Source organism: Pristiophorus japonicus, chromosome 12 (assembly GCF_044704955.1).
Source record: "Pristiophorus japonicus isolate sPriJap1 chromosome 12, sPriJap1.hap1, whole genome shotgun sequence".
In the NCBI taxonomy this organism is placed as follows: domain Eukaryota; kingdom Metazoa; phylum Chordata; class Chondrichthyes; family Pristiophoridae; genus Pristiophorus; species Pristiophorus japonicus.
The window spans coordinates 99,796,027-99,810,654 of NC_091988.1; the positions used below are offsets into that span (position 1 = coordinate 99,796,027).

At 43.5% G+C, this 14,628-nt stretch overlaps 1 protein-coding gene across 10 annotated transcripts in view; it reads left to right on the forward strand.

Moving 5' to 3' along the window:
• Positions 1 to 14,628, forward strand: part of dock3 (dedicator of cytokinesis 3) — a 1,878,236-nt gene that overhangs the window by 1,277,574 nt on the left and 586,034 nt on the right. For all 10 annotated transcript variants that reach the window (XM_070895785.1, XM_070895788.1, XM_070895786.1 and 7 more), the window contains one exon: positions 778 to 866. In XM_070895785.1, the coding sequence (XP_070751886.1) occupies positions 778 to 866 (89 nt within the window). The remainder of the gene's footprint in view (positions 1 to 777; positions 867 to 14,628) is intronic.

Consider the following 14,628-nt stretch of genomic DNA (forward strand, 5'->3'; position numbering starts at 1 on the left):
GGGCCCACGGAGGGTCGAAAACCTGCAAACAAAATCACAAATAAAAATTACAAAAACTATCCGAAGACATTCAGGGGACCCCATGCAGGTAAGTCACCGTTGAGAAAAAGTTTTAAAATGTTCATTTACCTTTTTTTTCCCCCAGGTTCTTCAGACTTACCATCAGGAACAGACCAGCCTGCAGCCAGTGGTCTACCTCCGTTCTGCCGCCGAGTCCTGCCAACTCCCACCCCAGGAATCTGGGAGCTTAGCGGGCGGGAAGTCAGTTGCGCTACTCGGCCGTTCGCTGACATCAGTGGGCGGTTCCCGTCCGCTCTCCCCTCCTGCCTGCTCCAGGCCGCCCCAAAAGTGGCACAGGGCAGATCTGCAGGAGGAATGTCGGCAGGAGTGGGCGGCAGTCGGTGGCAGCGGGCAGTGAGGTGCTGAAAATTGGCCCCGGTATCTTTGTCTGCTCATACTGTAACATAGTCATTGACTGCATTATGTGCACAAATAATACAATTGTTTCTGTCAGTCTGTAGTAAAACATGGCGCTCTGTCATGTGTCTCTCTAACTCACATGGTTATATGACAGCTGAAAACATGACAGCTAACGCTTAGCTTCAGTTCGCTGTCATTCGGCTAATCTTGCACTACAGTGAGCAATCTTCTCAGCCTTGTTTTTCGTGCTCGTGTGAAATGATGCATCGAGCTTTTGTACAAGTCTTTGACTGCCCTGTCGCTGACTGAGAAAAGATTTCTAACCGGTCTTATTTTCCCTGTGTTTTCTTTGAACAGGTGCAATAATGAAAATGAGTGGTATCAAATCCATGAAAATATAATTCGCAAATCCAGCAACAAGTACACTGCAGCTAGCACAAATTACGGTAAATCTCCGCATCTTATTTATACTGTTGGCACATCTGTGGAAATTATCCTTGGAGACCTTTCTACCTTAAACCTGAGCCCTCACAATCGGTAAATTAGTATCCTGTGTGCATAGAAGACATATTATTTTGCATTGCATTGCTGTAGTATAACATGTATTTAGACTGCAGCCTCTCTATAACAAGCATCATTATAGCATATAATTGCTTCTCACAGACCCAAGCTTTTTCTCCTCAAGTTTTTGCAAGGTGTTGATAGTGAAAGATTATGTTGCAATCACTCTACTGCCACGATAATTGCTCATCATTTCACCGTTCTCTTCACTTATTGAACACACTAGTTCAGCAAGTCCAACTAATAAATAATGTAGTGATAATTCTATGGATTAAACTATAATACTGAAATGATGAGTAAATAATTCTAGGACTAGGTCGCCTGCCGCCGAGTGTTTGAGGCTGCACATTGAGTGAATCCCAACCACAGCACCTCAGATACAGGACCTGATCTGCACCAGAATACAATCTCAGTAAATCTTTCACTTGGTTTCTGTTATGGGAGCCTGCCTCCAAGCTGCTTGGAATGTTTCAATTAGGAGCTCACAGAGCTGGTCATCAAAAAGGGATTTTTTATTTTATTATTTATTAATGGGATGTGGGTGCCACAGGCAGGGCCAGCATTTATTGCCCATCCTTAGTTGCCCTTCAGAAGGTGGTGGTGAGCCACCTTCTTGAAACACTGCAGTTCATGTAATGAAGGTTCTCCCACAGTGCTGTTGGGGAGATAGTTACAGGATTTTGTCCCAGTGACGATGAAGGAACAGCGATATATTTCCAAGTCAGGGTGATGTATGACTTGGAGGCGGTGGTTTTCCCATGTGCCTGCTGTCCTGGTCTTTCTAGGTGGTAGAGGTCGTGGGTTTGTGAGGTGCTGTTGAAGAAGCCTTGGCGAGTTGCTGCAGTGCCTCTTGTAGATGGTACACACTGTACCACATTGCTCCAGTGGTGGAGGGAGTGAATGTTTTAGGTGTTGGATTAGGTGCCAGGAGTACTTTGTCCTGGATGGCGTCAAGCATCTTGAGTGTTGTTGGAGCTGCACTCATCTGGGCAAGTATTCCATCACACTCCTGACTGTGTCTTGTAGGTAATGGAAAGGCTTTGGGCAATTAGAAGGAGAGTCACTCGCCACAGAATATCTAGCCTCTGACCTGCTCTTGTAGCCACAGTATTTATCTGGCTGGCCCAGTTAATTTTCTGAGAAATATTGATAGTGGGGGATTCAACAGTGGTAATGCCATTGAATGTCAAGGAGAAATGGTTAGATTCTCTCTTGTTGGAGATGGTGATTGCGTGACAGGTGTGTGGCATGAATGACACTTGCCACTTATGAGCCCAAGATGTCAGGGCAGTCACTCTCACCTCACCTCTGGAATTCAGCTTTTTTCTCCATGTTTGGACCAATGCTGTAATGGGGTCTGCAGCCATGTGGTCCTGGCAGAAGCCAAAATGAGCATCGTTGAGCAGGATATTGGTGAGTAAGTGCCGTGTGATAGCACTGTCAACAACACCTTCGATCACTTTGCTGATGATTCGGAGTCGACTGATGGGGTGGTAATTGGATGGTTTGGATTTGTTATGCTTCTTGTGGACAAGTCATACCGGGATAATTTTCTATTTTTCCAGGTAGATGCCAGTGTTGTAGCTGTACTGGAACAGCTTGGCTAGAGGTGTAGCTAGATCTGGAGCACAAGTCTTTAGCAATACAGCCGCGATTTTGTCAGGCCCATAGCCTTTGCTGTATCTGGTGCACTGCTGTTTAATATCACGTGAGATGGTGGGGACCTCAGAAGGAGGCTGGAATGGATCATCCACTCGGCCCTTCTGGCTGCCAACGCTTCAGGCTTCTCTTTAGCACTCACGTGGTGTGCGCCGCCATTATTGAGGATGGGAATGTTCATGGAGCCACCATCTATTGAATTCCATTTGCCACTTTTATGCCCACCTGACCTGTCCAGTGATATTTTCCTGCAGTCTACAGCTTTCAGAACATAAGAATTAGGAGCAGGAGTAGGGCATATGACCCTTCGGGCCTGCTCAGTAAGATCATGGCTGATCTTTGACCTCAACAATTTCCTGCCAGATCCCCCATATCCCTTGATTCCCCGAGAGTCCAAAAATCTATTGATCTCAGCCTTTAATATAATAAATGACTCAGTATGCACAGCCATTTGGAAGAAAGAATTCCAAAGATTCGCAACCCTCCGAATGAAGACATTCCTCATCAGTCTTAAATGGTCGACCCATTATCCTGAGACTATGCCCCCTCGTTCCAGACTCTCCAGCCAGGGGAAATAACCTCAGCATCTACACTGTCAATCCCCCTCAGAATCGTCTATGTTTCAATGACATCACTTCATGCTTCTAAACTCCAGAGATTACAAGCCCAATCTACATAATCTCTCCTAAGAACATAAGAACATGAGAAATAGGAACAGGAGTAGGCCATACGGCCCCTCGAGCCTGCTCTGCCATTTAATACGATCTTGGCTGATTAGATCATGGACTCAGGTCCACTTCCCTGCCCGCTCCCCATAACCCCTTATTGGTTAAGAAAAACCCTTTATTCCCTTATCGGTTAAGAAACTGTATCGCACCTAAATTTATTCCATGTCCCAGCTTCCACAGCTCGGAGGCAGCAAATTCCACAGATTTACAACCCTCCAAGAAAAGAAATTTCTCCTTATCCCAGTTTTAAATGGGCGGCCCCTTATTCTAAGATCATGCCCTCTAGTTCTAGTCTCCCCTATCAGTGGCAACATCCTCTCTGCATCCACCTTGTCAAGCCCCCTCATAATTTTATACATTTCAGTAAGATCACCTCATTCTTCTGAATGCCAATGAGTAGAGGCCCAACCTACTCAACCTTTCCTCATAAAGTCAACCCCGGAAATCAACCTAGTGAACCTTCTCTGAACTGCCTCGAAAGCAAGTATATCCTTTTGTAAATATGGAAACCAAAACTATATGGGGTATTCCAGGTGTGGCCTCACCAATACTTTATATAGCTGTAGCAAGACTTCCCTGCTTTTATATTCCATCCCCTTTGTAATAAAGGCCAAGATTCCATTGGCCTTCCCGATCACTTGCCGTACTTGCATACTAACCTTGTGTTTTATGCACAAGTACCCCCAGGTCCCAATGTACTGCACTTTGCAATTTTTCTCCATTTAAATAATAACTTGCTCTTTGATTTTTTTTTCTGCCAAAGTGCATGACCTCACACTTTCCAACATTATACTCCATCTGCCAAATTTTTGCCCACTCACTTAGCCTGTCTATGTCCTTTTGCAGATTTTGTGTCCCCACACATTGTTGAGGAATCCCATCTTTGTATTGTCAACTTGGCTACAACACTCGGTCCTTTCTTCCAAGTCATTTATATGGATTGTAAATAGTTGGGGTCCCAGCACTGCGGCACCCTACTAGTTACTGATTACCAACCCGAGAATGAACCATTTATCCCGACTCTGTTTTCTGTTAGTTAGCCAATCCTCTATCCATGCTAATATATTACCCCCAACCCCGTGAACTTTTATCTTGTGCAATAACCTTTTATGTGGCACCTTGTCAAATGCCTTCTAGAAGTCCAAATACACCACATCCATCCTGTTCATTACATCCTCAAAGAATTCCAGCAAATTTGTCAAACATGACTTCCTCTTCATAAATCCATGCTGACTCTGCCTGACCAAATTATGCTTTTCCAAATGTCCTGCTACTGCTTCTTTAATAATGGACGTCCAACATTTTCCCAACCACAGATGTTAGGCTAACTGGTCTATAGTTTCCTGCTTTTTGTCTGCCTCCTTTTTTAAATAAAAGAGAGGTGTTACATTTGCAGTTTTCCAATCTGCTGAGACCGCGCCAGAATCCAGGGAATTTTGGTAAATTACAACCAATGCATCCACAATCCCTGCCACTACTTCTCAAGATCCTAGGATGCAAGCCATCAGGTCCAGGGAATTATCCATCTTTAGTTCCATTATCTTACGGAGTACCACTTCCTTAGTGATTGCGATTGTATTAAGTTCCTCCCCCGCTATAGCCCTCTCATCCCAGAAGGACAACCCTCTCATCCCAGGAATCAATCTAATGAACCTCGGTGTCACCGCCTCTAAGGTAAATATGTCCTTCCTCAGATAAGGGAACCAAACTGTGCCCAGTATTCCAGGTGTAGCAAACCTTGTAGCAATCCTTCCTTACTCTTGTATCCAACACCCTTGCAATAAAGGCCAACATGCCATTTGCCTTCCTAATTGCTTGCTGTACCTGCATGCTAACTCGGTTTCCTATACAAGGACATCTAAATCTCTGAACATCAACATTTAATAGTTTATGATTTAAAAAAATATTCTTCTTGTCAAAGTGAATAACCTCACATTTCCCTATATTATACTCCATCTGCCACCTTATTGCCCACTCAGTTAACCTGTCCATATTCCTTTGCAGGCTCTTTGCATCCTCCTCACAGCTTATTTTCCTACCTAGCTTTGTATAGTCAGCAAACTTAGATACATTACACCCAGTCCCTTCATCTAAGTCATTAATATAGATTGTAAACAGCTGAACCCAAGCATTGTTCCTCGCGGCACCCCACTAGTCACATCCTGCCAACCGTAAAATGATGCATTTAGCCCTACTCTTTGTCCTGTAACCAATCCTCTATCCATGCTAATATATTACTCCCAATTCCATGAGCCCTCATCTTACATAGCAACCTTTTATGGTGGCACCTTAATCGAATGGCTTTTGGAAATCCAAATATACTACATCCAGATTCCCCTTCATCTAGCCTGCTAGTTACAGCCTCAAAAAAATAATAAATTTGTTAAACGTAATTTCCCTTTCAGAAAACTATGTTGACTCTGCTAAATCAGATGATTTCTAAGTGTCCTGTTACCACTTCCTTAATAATGGATTTTCCCGACTACTGATGTCAGGCTAACTGGCCTATAGTTCCCTGTTTTCTCTCTCCCTCCTTTCTTGAATAGCGGGGTTACATTTGCTACCTTCCAATCCACTGGGACAATTCCTGAATCTAAGGAATTTTGGAAGATCACAACCAATGCATCCACTGTCTTTGCAGCCACCTTGTGAAAGGCTGCATTAGAGAGAGCAGCATGTGGCGGCCCGGCTTGGAAATTGGTGCAGTCTTGGCCTGAAAGACCATCATCAGGCCGGGGCCATCAGAGGGAGCTGCGTGTGGCGGCATACCACTGCAGGAGGGCAACGGCTGCGAAGTCAGGTCGCTGATTGAAGTGCGGGCAGGCACAGCAGGTGGGGCGAAGGAGCGGCGAGAGTTTGTAGAAGGAAGTGACCGGGGCCCAGCAGAGGCGAGAGTCTGGGGCCCAGAAGAGGAGAGGGCCCAGGGGCAGCATGGGCCAGCCCACACTGCTATGTGTGCGTATTTGGTCCGTGCACAGAGCTGGTCTCCAGTTGTCTTGGGTAATCCTTGCCACTGGACCAAGACCTAGCTCTGTCAAGCCCGTGTGGTGGCTGGTGTGCAATGGCCACCACACATTTAAAAAAATCCACGCTCAAGCATCTTCCACCCTCCAAGATGTAGTTCGGGATCTGGAATATTAGCTCCTTCATTGAAACATGTGAACTCATTCCTTTTTGGCGTGGAAGCAAGTCATCCTCACTTCGAGGGACTGCCTATGATGATGATGGATCTAGGTCATCAGGTCCAGGGGATTTGTTGGCTTTTAGTCCCATTATTTTCTCAATGATATTAATTACTTTAAGTTCCTCAGGGCTAGAATTTCCAGTGCTTAGTCGCCCAGTTTCTCGGCGGTATTGGCCATTTTGGGCGAGAATCAGGTCGGCAAAATTTTCCCCAGCCGAGTTCCGCTGGCGGTTTCGATGTACCGCTGGGGAGCGGACCGCCGGCGTGCACCATCCATAGACCGTTATCGTCCGATTTTTGGCTCAGCGGTAACCCGTAGGTAAGTTGAAAAAAAACACCCATGAGAATCAGCGGAGCTGGGCAGTAGGTAAGTAGCCCTGCCAAAAAAAGTCAATGGGTTTTTAACTAATTATTTTTAAATTCTCTTTCACTTAAATCACTGCAAAGGGTCCTGAGAATGTTTTACGAAAAATCTTGTGTGTTATTCTCCTCCTAGGCCCCAACCCACAGCCTCGGTGTAAATTTTTAGTAATTAGCACCCATTTTTTTTTTTAAAAAAAGAACCACCCAATCGACCCAAGATTCGATTTTTCCGCCAAGAATTGGGGTGCAAGGCCCATTTTTTTTCCACTGGGTGGATTTTTCTCTTTTGGGGAAATTTTTCGCTGGTGATAATTTTGGGAATCTTAGCGTATTTTGGGCGGCAGTCCAACGCTAGCAGATTGTTTGGAAATTATAGCCCTCTTACTAGTCTCTTGGATCCCCATTATTTTTGGTATGCTGTATGTCTACTGTGAAGACAGCTACAAAATATTTGTTTAAAGTCTCTGCCATTTCCTTATTCCCCATTATAATTTCTCCTGTCTCAGCCACTAAGGGATCAACACTTAATTTTGCCACGCTCTTCCTTTTTACGTACTTGTAGAAGCTCTTACAATCTGTTTTTATATTTCTTGCTAGTTTACTCTCATTCTATTTTCTCCCTTATCAATTTTTTCTCATTCTTTGATGGTCTCTAAAGCTCTCCCAATCCTCAGGCTTACAATTATTCTTGGCAACATTATAAGCATATTTTAATTTAATACTATTCTTAACTTCTTTAGTTAGTCACGATGGATCACTTTTCCCCTAGAGTTTGTGACCCTGAAATTGTAGTCGGAGGGGCAGATGCCTCCGACCGCAAAAATGTTTACAAAAGTACCTGGTGGTCCCAGAGGTATGAAAACTTCTGGTCCTGTGCGTAGAGGCCCACGTATCGCATCAGTGGGTTCACGTGGGCCGGGTCAAACTATCAAAGTGGAGTATTCCCATTGTGAATTCAGTTTGTACGAAGATGCCATAATTATGAATGGGGATACCCCAAAACACAAACACATTGAATAAATTAAAAAAATGCATCAAATATTTAAAATTAATTGAAATTGAATTAAATGTTTGACAAAAATGATTTTTTTTAAAATATGTTTTAACAAACTTATCTTCATGGAAGGGTTTTAATATAAAAATGAGTGATAACATTTTATTTTTCTATCTTTTAAAACTCATACACTGGTGAGAGCAGGCATTTATCCTGCTTTTACCAGGCGTAAGAATTTGAAGGACATTCGCTGGGCAAATAGCCTGTGGAGGTCCTTCTCGGGGATGCATGCGATCTGTCAAAAGAAATCAAGACTGATCGCAAGTTCCAGGTTTAGGCGCATTTTCTCTCTCCCTCCCTTTTTTTTTAAAAAAAGTGGTGTTACATTAGCTACCCTCCAGTCAATAGGAACTGATCCCGAGTCGATAGACTGTTGGAAAATGATCACCACTATTTCTATGGCCACTTCCTTAAGTACTCTGGGATGCAGACGATCAGGCCCCGGGGATTTATCGGCCTTCAATCCCATCAATTTCCCCAACACAATTTCCCACCTAATAAGGATATCCTTCAGTTCCTCCTGCTCACTAAACCCTCAATCCCCTAGTACTTCTGGAAGGTTATTTATGTCTTCCTTCGTGAAGACAGAACCAAAGTATTTGTTCAACTGGTCTGCCATTTCTTTGTTCCCCATTATAAATTCACCTGAATCTGTCTGCAAGGGACCTACATTTGTCTTCACTAATCTTTTTCTCTTCACATATTTACAGAAGCTTTTGCAGTCAGTATACCGGTCAATGCCCCATGACTCAAAACCCTTCCTCCCACACCACTCTGATCTGCTTGACCCTATCCCAATTTGCACATGGCTCAGGGAACAGACCAGTGATCATTACCTTTGCAGTTCTACATTTTAATTTGGACCCTAGCTCCTCAAACTCTCAGCAGAACCTCATTCCTAGTTGTACCTATGTTGTTCGTTCCTACCTGGACCACACCAAAAGGATCCTCCCCTTCTGTAAGTTCTTCTCCAACTGCACGGAGATATCCTTAACCCTGGCACCGGGCAGACACCAGAGCTTTCAGAATTCCCGGTCGCGGCTGACTATATTGTCCCTCACCATTTTCCCTTCCCCCACTTGAATGGCTTTGTATACCATGGTCAGTTTGCTCACCCACCCTACAGACTTTGCCCTCATCCACACAGGCAGCAAGAACCTCATACCTGTTGAATAAGGGCAAAGGCTGAGGCTCCTCCAGCACAGCACCTGCGGTTTCCTTTCATGCCTGTTTTGCAGTCACACCCTCCTGTCCCTGACCACTAACGAGACCTGTACCACTACCTAACCCAAGACTGCCTCCTGAATCAAAGTGTTCAGGTAACCCTCCCCCTCCCCCACAATGTCAGCACTTAGAACTCCAGCTCAACAACTCTGAGCTCAAATGCAGACAGTTATTGCAGACGTTGCCATCCAGGATCACGATGCTTTCCACAAACCCCTACAACTCTTTTGTGGAAAACAAAATTAACCAGTTAAATCAAGTGCCCCCTGATCTGGGGGACACTCCAAACACTTCTCAAGGCCCTTTTTTGTTTTTTTTTGTTCTTTTTTTCCACAAACCCCTACATGCTGCAGTTGCAGCACACTACCTGCACTGCCATCCCTATATAACCTTGTTTTATTTATTTAGTTAATTAACTTAGCTTATAGTTTAGTTTTTAACTAATTACCAGATCTAGTTTAAGTTATAGGTTAATGAAATTAAATATTTACCTGTAACACAAAGTACTACAGGTATTGGAGGCAAAAAGCAGCAGCAGTACCTCCTTTCTATTCTGTTCCAAATCCCCAACTGTGTTTAGAAGTACTGTGTTTAAGACCACTCTGTACAGCAGTCTAGTGTTTACTTTTATACTGTTGGAGCCACACCCAAGTTACAAGTGCCATCTCTGTTCCTTGCTCACAGTAATTAGCACCTTTTCAAGACAAACACTTATAGCTGACCTATAGTTAACTGCCACTGGCAGGCAGTTTCTGTTAACTACATTTTTTAAAGATCTAAGTTAAACTTAAAATGTTAAACTAAATGTAAATTTTTACAGCTATTACTCACCCAGTTCTTACCAGAGACTTACACTCTCTCCAAATTCCCAACTTTAACACTCTGTTTAGAAGCAATCCGTTTAACATCACTCTGTGCAGACTCTTCGTCAACCATTACCTTTTGTTTCCTGCCTCTGAGCCAGTTTTGAATCCAACTTGCCACTTTCCCTTGGAGCCCATGGGATTTTACTTTTCTGACCAGTCTGCCATGTGGGACCTTATCCAAAGCCTTGCTAAAATCCACATCAAATGTGTTACCCTCATCAACCTTCCTTGTTAGTCAGACACAATCTTCTCTGAACAAATCCATGCTGACTGTCCTGGATTAATCCATGTTTGATCTGATGCCATCAGACTTCATGGGATCCAGAGTCAATGTCGAGGAATCCCAGGGACACTCTCTCCCGACTGTATACCACTGTTCCGCCATCTCCGGTCTGTCCTGATGGTGGGACAGGACATACCCAGGCATTGTGATGGAGCCTGGGATGTTGGCTGATAGGTATGATTCTGTGAGTATGACTATGTCAGGCTGTTGTTTGACTAATCTGTGGGACAGCTCTCCCAATTTGGGGACAAGTGAGGAGGACTTTGCAGGGTCGAGTGGACTGGTGTGCCTTTGTCGTGTCTGAATCTGATGCCAGCCGGTCCATCTGGATGTTTTTTTCTTATGCCTTTTTTGTAGTGGCTTGGTACAACTGAATGGCTTGCTGGGCTATTTCAGAGTGCAGTTGCTGTGGGTCTTGAGTCATATAGAGGCCAGACTGGATAAGGAGGGCAGGTGTCCTTCCCGAAAGGGCATTAGTGAACCAGTGGGTTTTTAACGACAATCTGATTGGTTGCTATTACTGATACTAGCTTTTTATTTAGATTTATTTAATTAACTGAATTCAATTCACAAACTGCCAGGGTGGGACTGGAACTCACTTCTCCGGATTATTCGTCCAGTAACATAACCACTATGCAATTGTACTATTAATAGAGGTGTTCAAAATCGGTTTCAATACAGTAAATAAGGAGAATCTGTTTCCTGTGGCAGACGGGTCGGTAACCAAAGGACACAGATTTAAGGCAAAAGAAACAGAGTTGACATGTGGAAACATTTTTTTTACGCAGCGAGTTACTGTGACCTGGAATGCACTGCTTGATAGTAACTTTAAAAAGGGAATGGGATAAATACTTGAAGGGAAAAGATTTACAGAGTTATGAGGGAAGAGCAGGACATTGGGACTAGTTAGATAGCTCTATGAAAGAGCCTGCACAGTCACGATGAGCCGAATGGCCTCCTTCTGTGCTGTAACATTCTATGATTCTATTAAATCTTTCTTAAGTTTTACACTAATTTTCTTCGATACAGCAGTTTAGTACAGTATATAGTGAATAGGTGTTCTGGCTAAAGTTTATAATTGAGTGAGGGCAAGGAAAGTGAATCCTAAATTGCAATTGTTGCATGCTTTACTTACACCCAGAAGTGAATGATAACTCAACAAAAACTATTCCGGTGGCAACCAAATGTTATCAGTGGGTAAAACTAATCAACAGATGAAAGTGAAAACTCCTCATTAATATGAGAAGGCAAAAAATTATTGGATTAACTCAGTACCAAGTTTTCATTCATAGTCACTACCTGCTCAATTAACCGCATCATTGGGACAAAACTAAATTTGTGTTTGAACAAAATATACTTCAGACACCGTTAATGTCGATCTGTTTGGACAGCTAGCTTCAATCTCTGGTTCAATCAATAATGCTGCATGCCTGTATGGCATTCCAGGAATAGAATGACTATGAATCAGATGTAATTTAATGAAGCATATCCAAAAAGTTATAAAAATAATTAACAGCAACGAACAGGAAAAAATTCAGTTAATATAACACACAACTCAGAGTCGCAGCTAAACAATACCGGAACCCAGCACCATGATCAAAGTATCTATGGAGTTGAAACTTAACACAGACTCCCACCAGCTCCTTTCCCCTAACCATTAGGAAAGTCACCTATCAAAAAAAATCCCTCAAAAGAAAGTTTTGATTTCATCTCTACAGCTATTCGAGACCTTGTTTCCCATATGGTTGGACCAGTACATTTCTTTGTCACATAGTCAGCAGGACACCTTGATGTCAACCCATATCAAAGAATTGAGTCTTCAGAATTTCCTCAAGATATTGCACAATAGGTTCTAAGCTTATTAAACATATTAGGCTTCCTTAACTACAGAAGAAAATTATAGCTTGAGCCAGTACATTATGTGCTCTTCCTAGGTCCCTAGTCAGCTCTGGGTGTAGCCTTGCTTTATGTGCAAAGTTAAAGCACATGGGATTGGGGGTAGTGTGCTGACGTGGATTGAGAACTGGTTGGCAGACAGGAAGCAAAGAGTAGGAGTAAATGGGTTCTTTTCTGAATGGCAGACAGTGACTAGTGGGGTACCGCAAGGTTCTATGCTGGGGCCCCAGCTGTTTACACTGTACATTAATGATTTAGACGAGGGGATTAAATGTAGTATCTCCAAATTTGCAGATGACATTAAGTTGGGTGGCAGTGTGAGCTGCGAGGAGGATGCTATGAGGCTGCAGAGTGACTTGGATAGGTTAGGTGAGTGGGCAAATGCATGGCAGATGAAGTATAATGTGGATAAATGTGAGGTTATCCACTTTGGTGGTAAAAACAGAGAGACAGACTATTATCTGAATGGTGACAGATTAGGAAAAAGGGAGGTGCAACGAGACCTGGGTGTCATGGTACATCCGTCATTGAAGATTGGCATGCAGGTACAGCAGGCAGTTAAGAAAGCAAATGGCATGTTGGCCTTCATAGTGAGGGGATTTGAGTACAGGGGCAGGGAGGTGTTATTACAGTTGTACAGGGCCTTGGTGAGGCCACACCTGGAGTTGGTCTCCTAACTTGAGGAAGGACATTCTTGCTATTGAGGGAGTGCAGCGAAGGTTCACCAGACTGATTCCTGGGATGGCGGGACTGACATATCAAGAAAGACTGGATCAACTGGGCTTGTATTCACTGGAGTTTAGAAAAATGAGAGGGGATCTCATAGAAACGTTTAAAATTCTGACGGGTTTAGACAGATTAGATGCAGGAAGAATGTTCCCAATGTTGGGGAAGTCCAGAACCAGGTGTCACAGTCTAAGGATAAGGGGTAAGCCATTTAGGACCGAGATGAGGAGAAACTTCTTCACCCAGAGAGTGGTGAACCTGTGGAATTCTCTACCACAGGAAGTTGTTGAGGCCAATTCACTAAATATATTCAAAAAAGAGTTAGATGAAGTCCTTACTACTAGGGGGATCAAGGGGTATGGCGAGAAAGCAGGAATGGGGTACTGAAGTTGCATGTTCAGCCATGAACTCATTGAATGGCGGTGCAGGCTCGAAGGGCCGAATGGTCTACTCCTGCACCTATTTTCTATGTTTCTATGTTTTTATATTGCTTCAGGACCAGCCAGCTGAAAAGACTTCTTAGTTTAAACGGGACAAGGTTCAGGCATAGCACTGGTTGCGATCCTAGAGTTGATGTCAGTAGAGAGGTTCATACAGCACAGCTGCCTGCCCCTTCATGACTATAGCCTTAGGAGGTCAAGATCACTGAAAAGCTGGAGATGAGTGAAAATTCAGCCTCTTTGTCGGTTGTATTGAGAGACATATACTGAATAGATAGTGGTTGCTGTTTGTCCTCCCAGTTATGGACAATTCCCTCACAACAATAACAACAACTTACATTTATATCGGTCTTTTAACAACATTTGACACCCAGCTGGATAACGGAAAAGAGGCATTGGAGAAAGACATTGCGGTCAAAGGCTGCAGACAAGTTGTGAAGGATGAGGAGGAATCGTCTATCATCGTCACAGTCACATAGGATGTCCTTTGTGACTTTGATAAGGGTCATTTCAGTGCTATAGCAGGAATGGACACCTGATTAGAGGGGTTCAAACATGGAATTGCAAGAAAGACGGGCACGGATTTGGGAGGCAATAATACATTTAAGGACTTTGGAGAAGAAAGGGAGGTCAGAGACTCAGCAGTAGTTTCCAAGGACAGAGGGGTCAAGGGTGGCTGTTTTGAGGAGGGGTGATGATTTGGAGGACAGTATCTGAGGAGAGGAAACAATTAACAATATCAGCTAACATGGAAGACAGGATCTTCAAGGATTATGGACCCATTCACAAATGTCATGGCACATTAGCTTCAAGCACTGTGGCTACTAGCTTTGCTGTTCTTCAAGTGCAAAACAAATCTGTGAGTGTCAGATATATACAGGTAAGATCGGGTGTTCTCCAACCTGTGCCTCAATGCCATTGCAGGCATAGCACTAGTGTCAATAAATATCACTGTCCAGTGCCTTAAAGTCCAAACTGTTGCAATCTCACCCTGGGCTCTTGCTTCACAGTTTATACCAAACACAAGCATTTGGATCAATTCCAGTTTCAGATTCAAACCTAAAAGTACAAAGTGTGGATTTCCTCTCACCAAACATTTTCACCAATCCCTGGAAATTTTTAATCTAAAAATATTCTCAGTAATCTTTAATGGGAGGACAAAGAGTCTGGTGGGGACTTTCCAAGGTAATTACAACCCCGCCCCCCTCCAGATTGGATAATGCA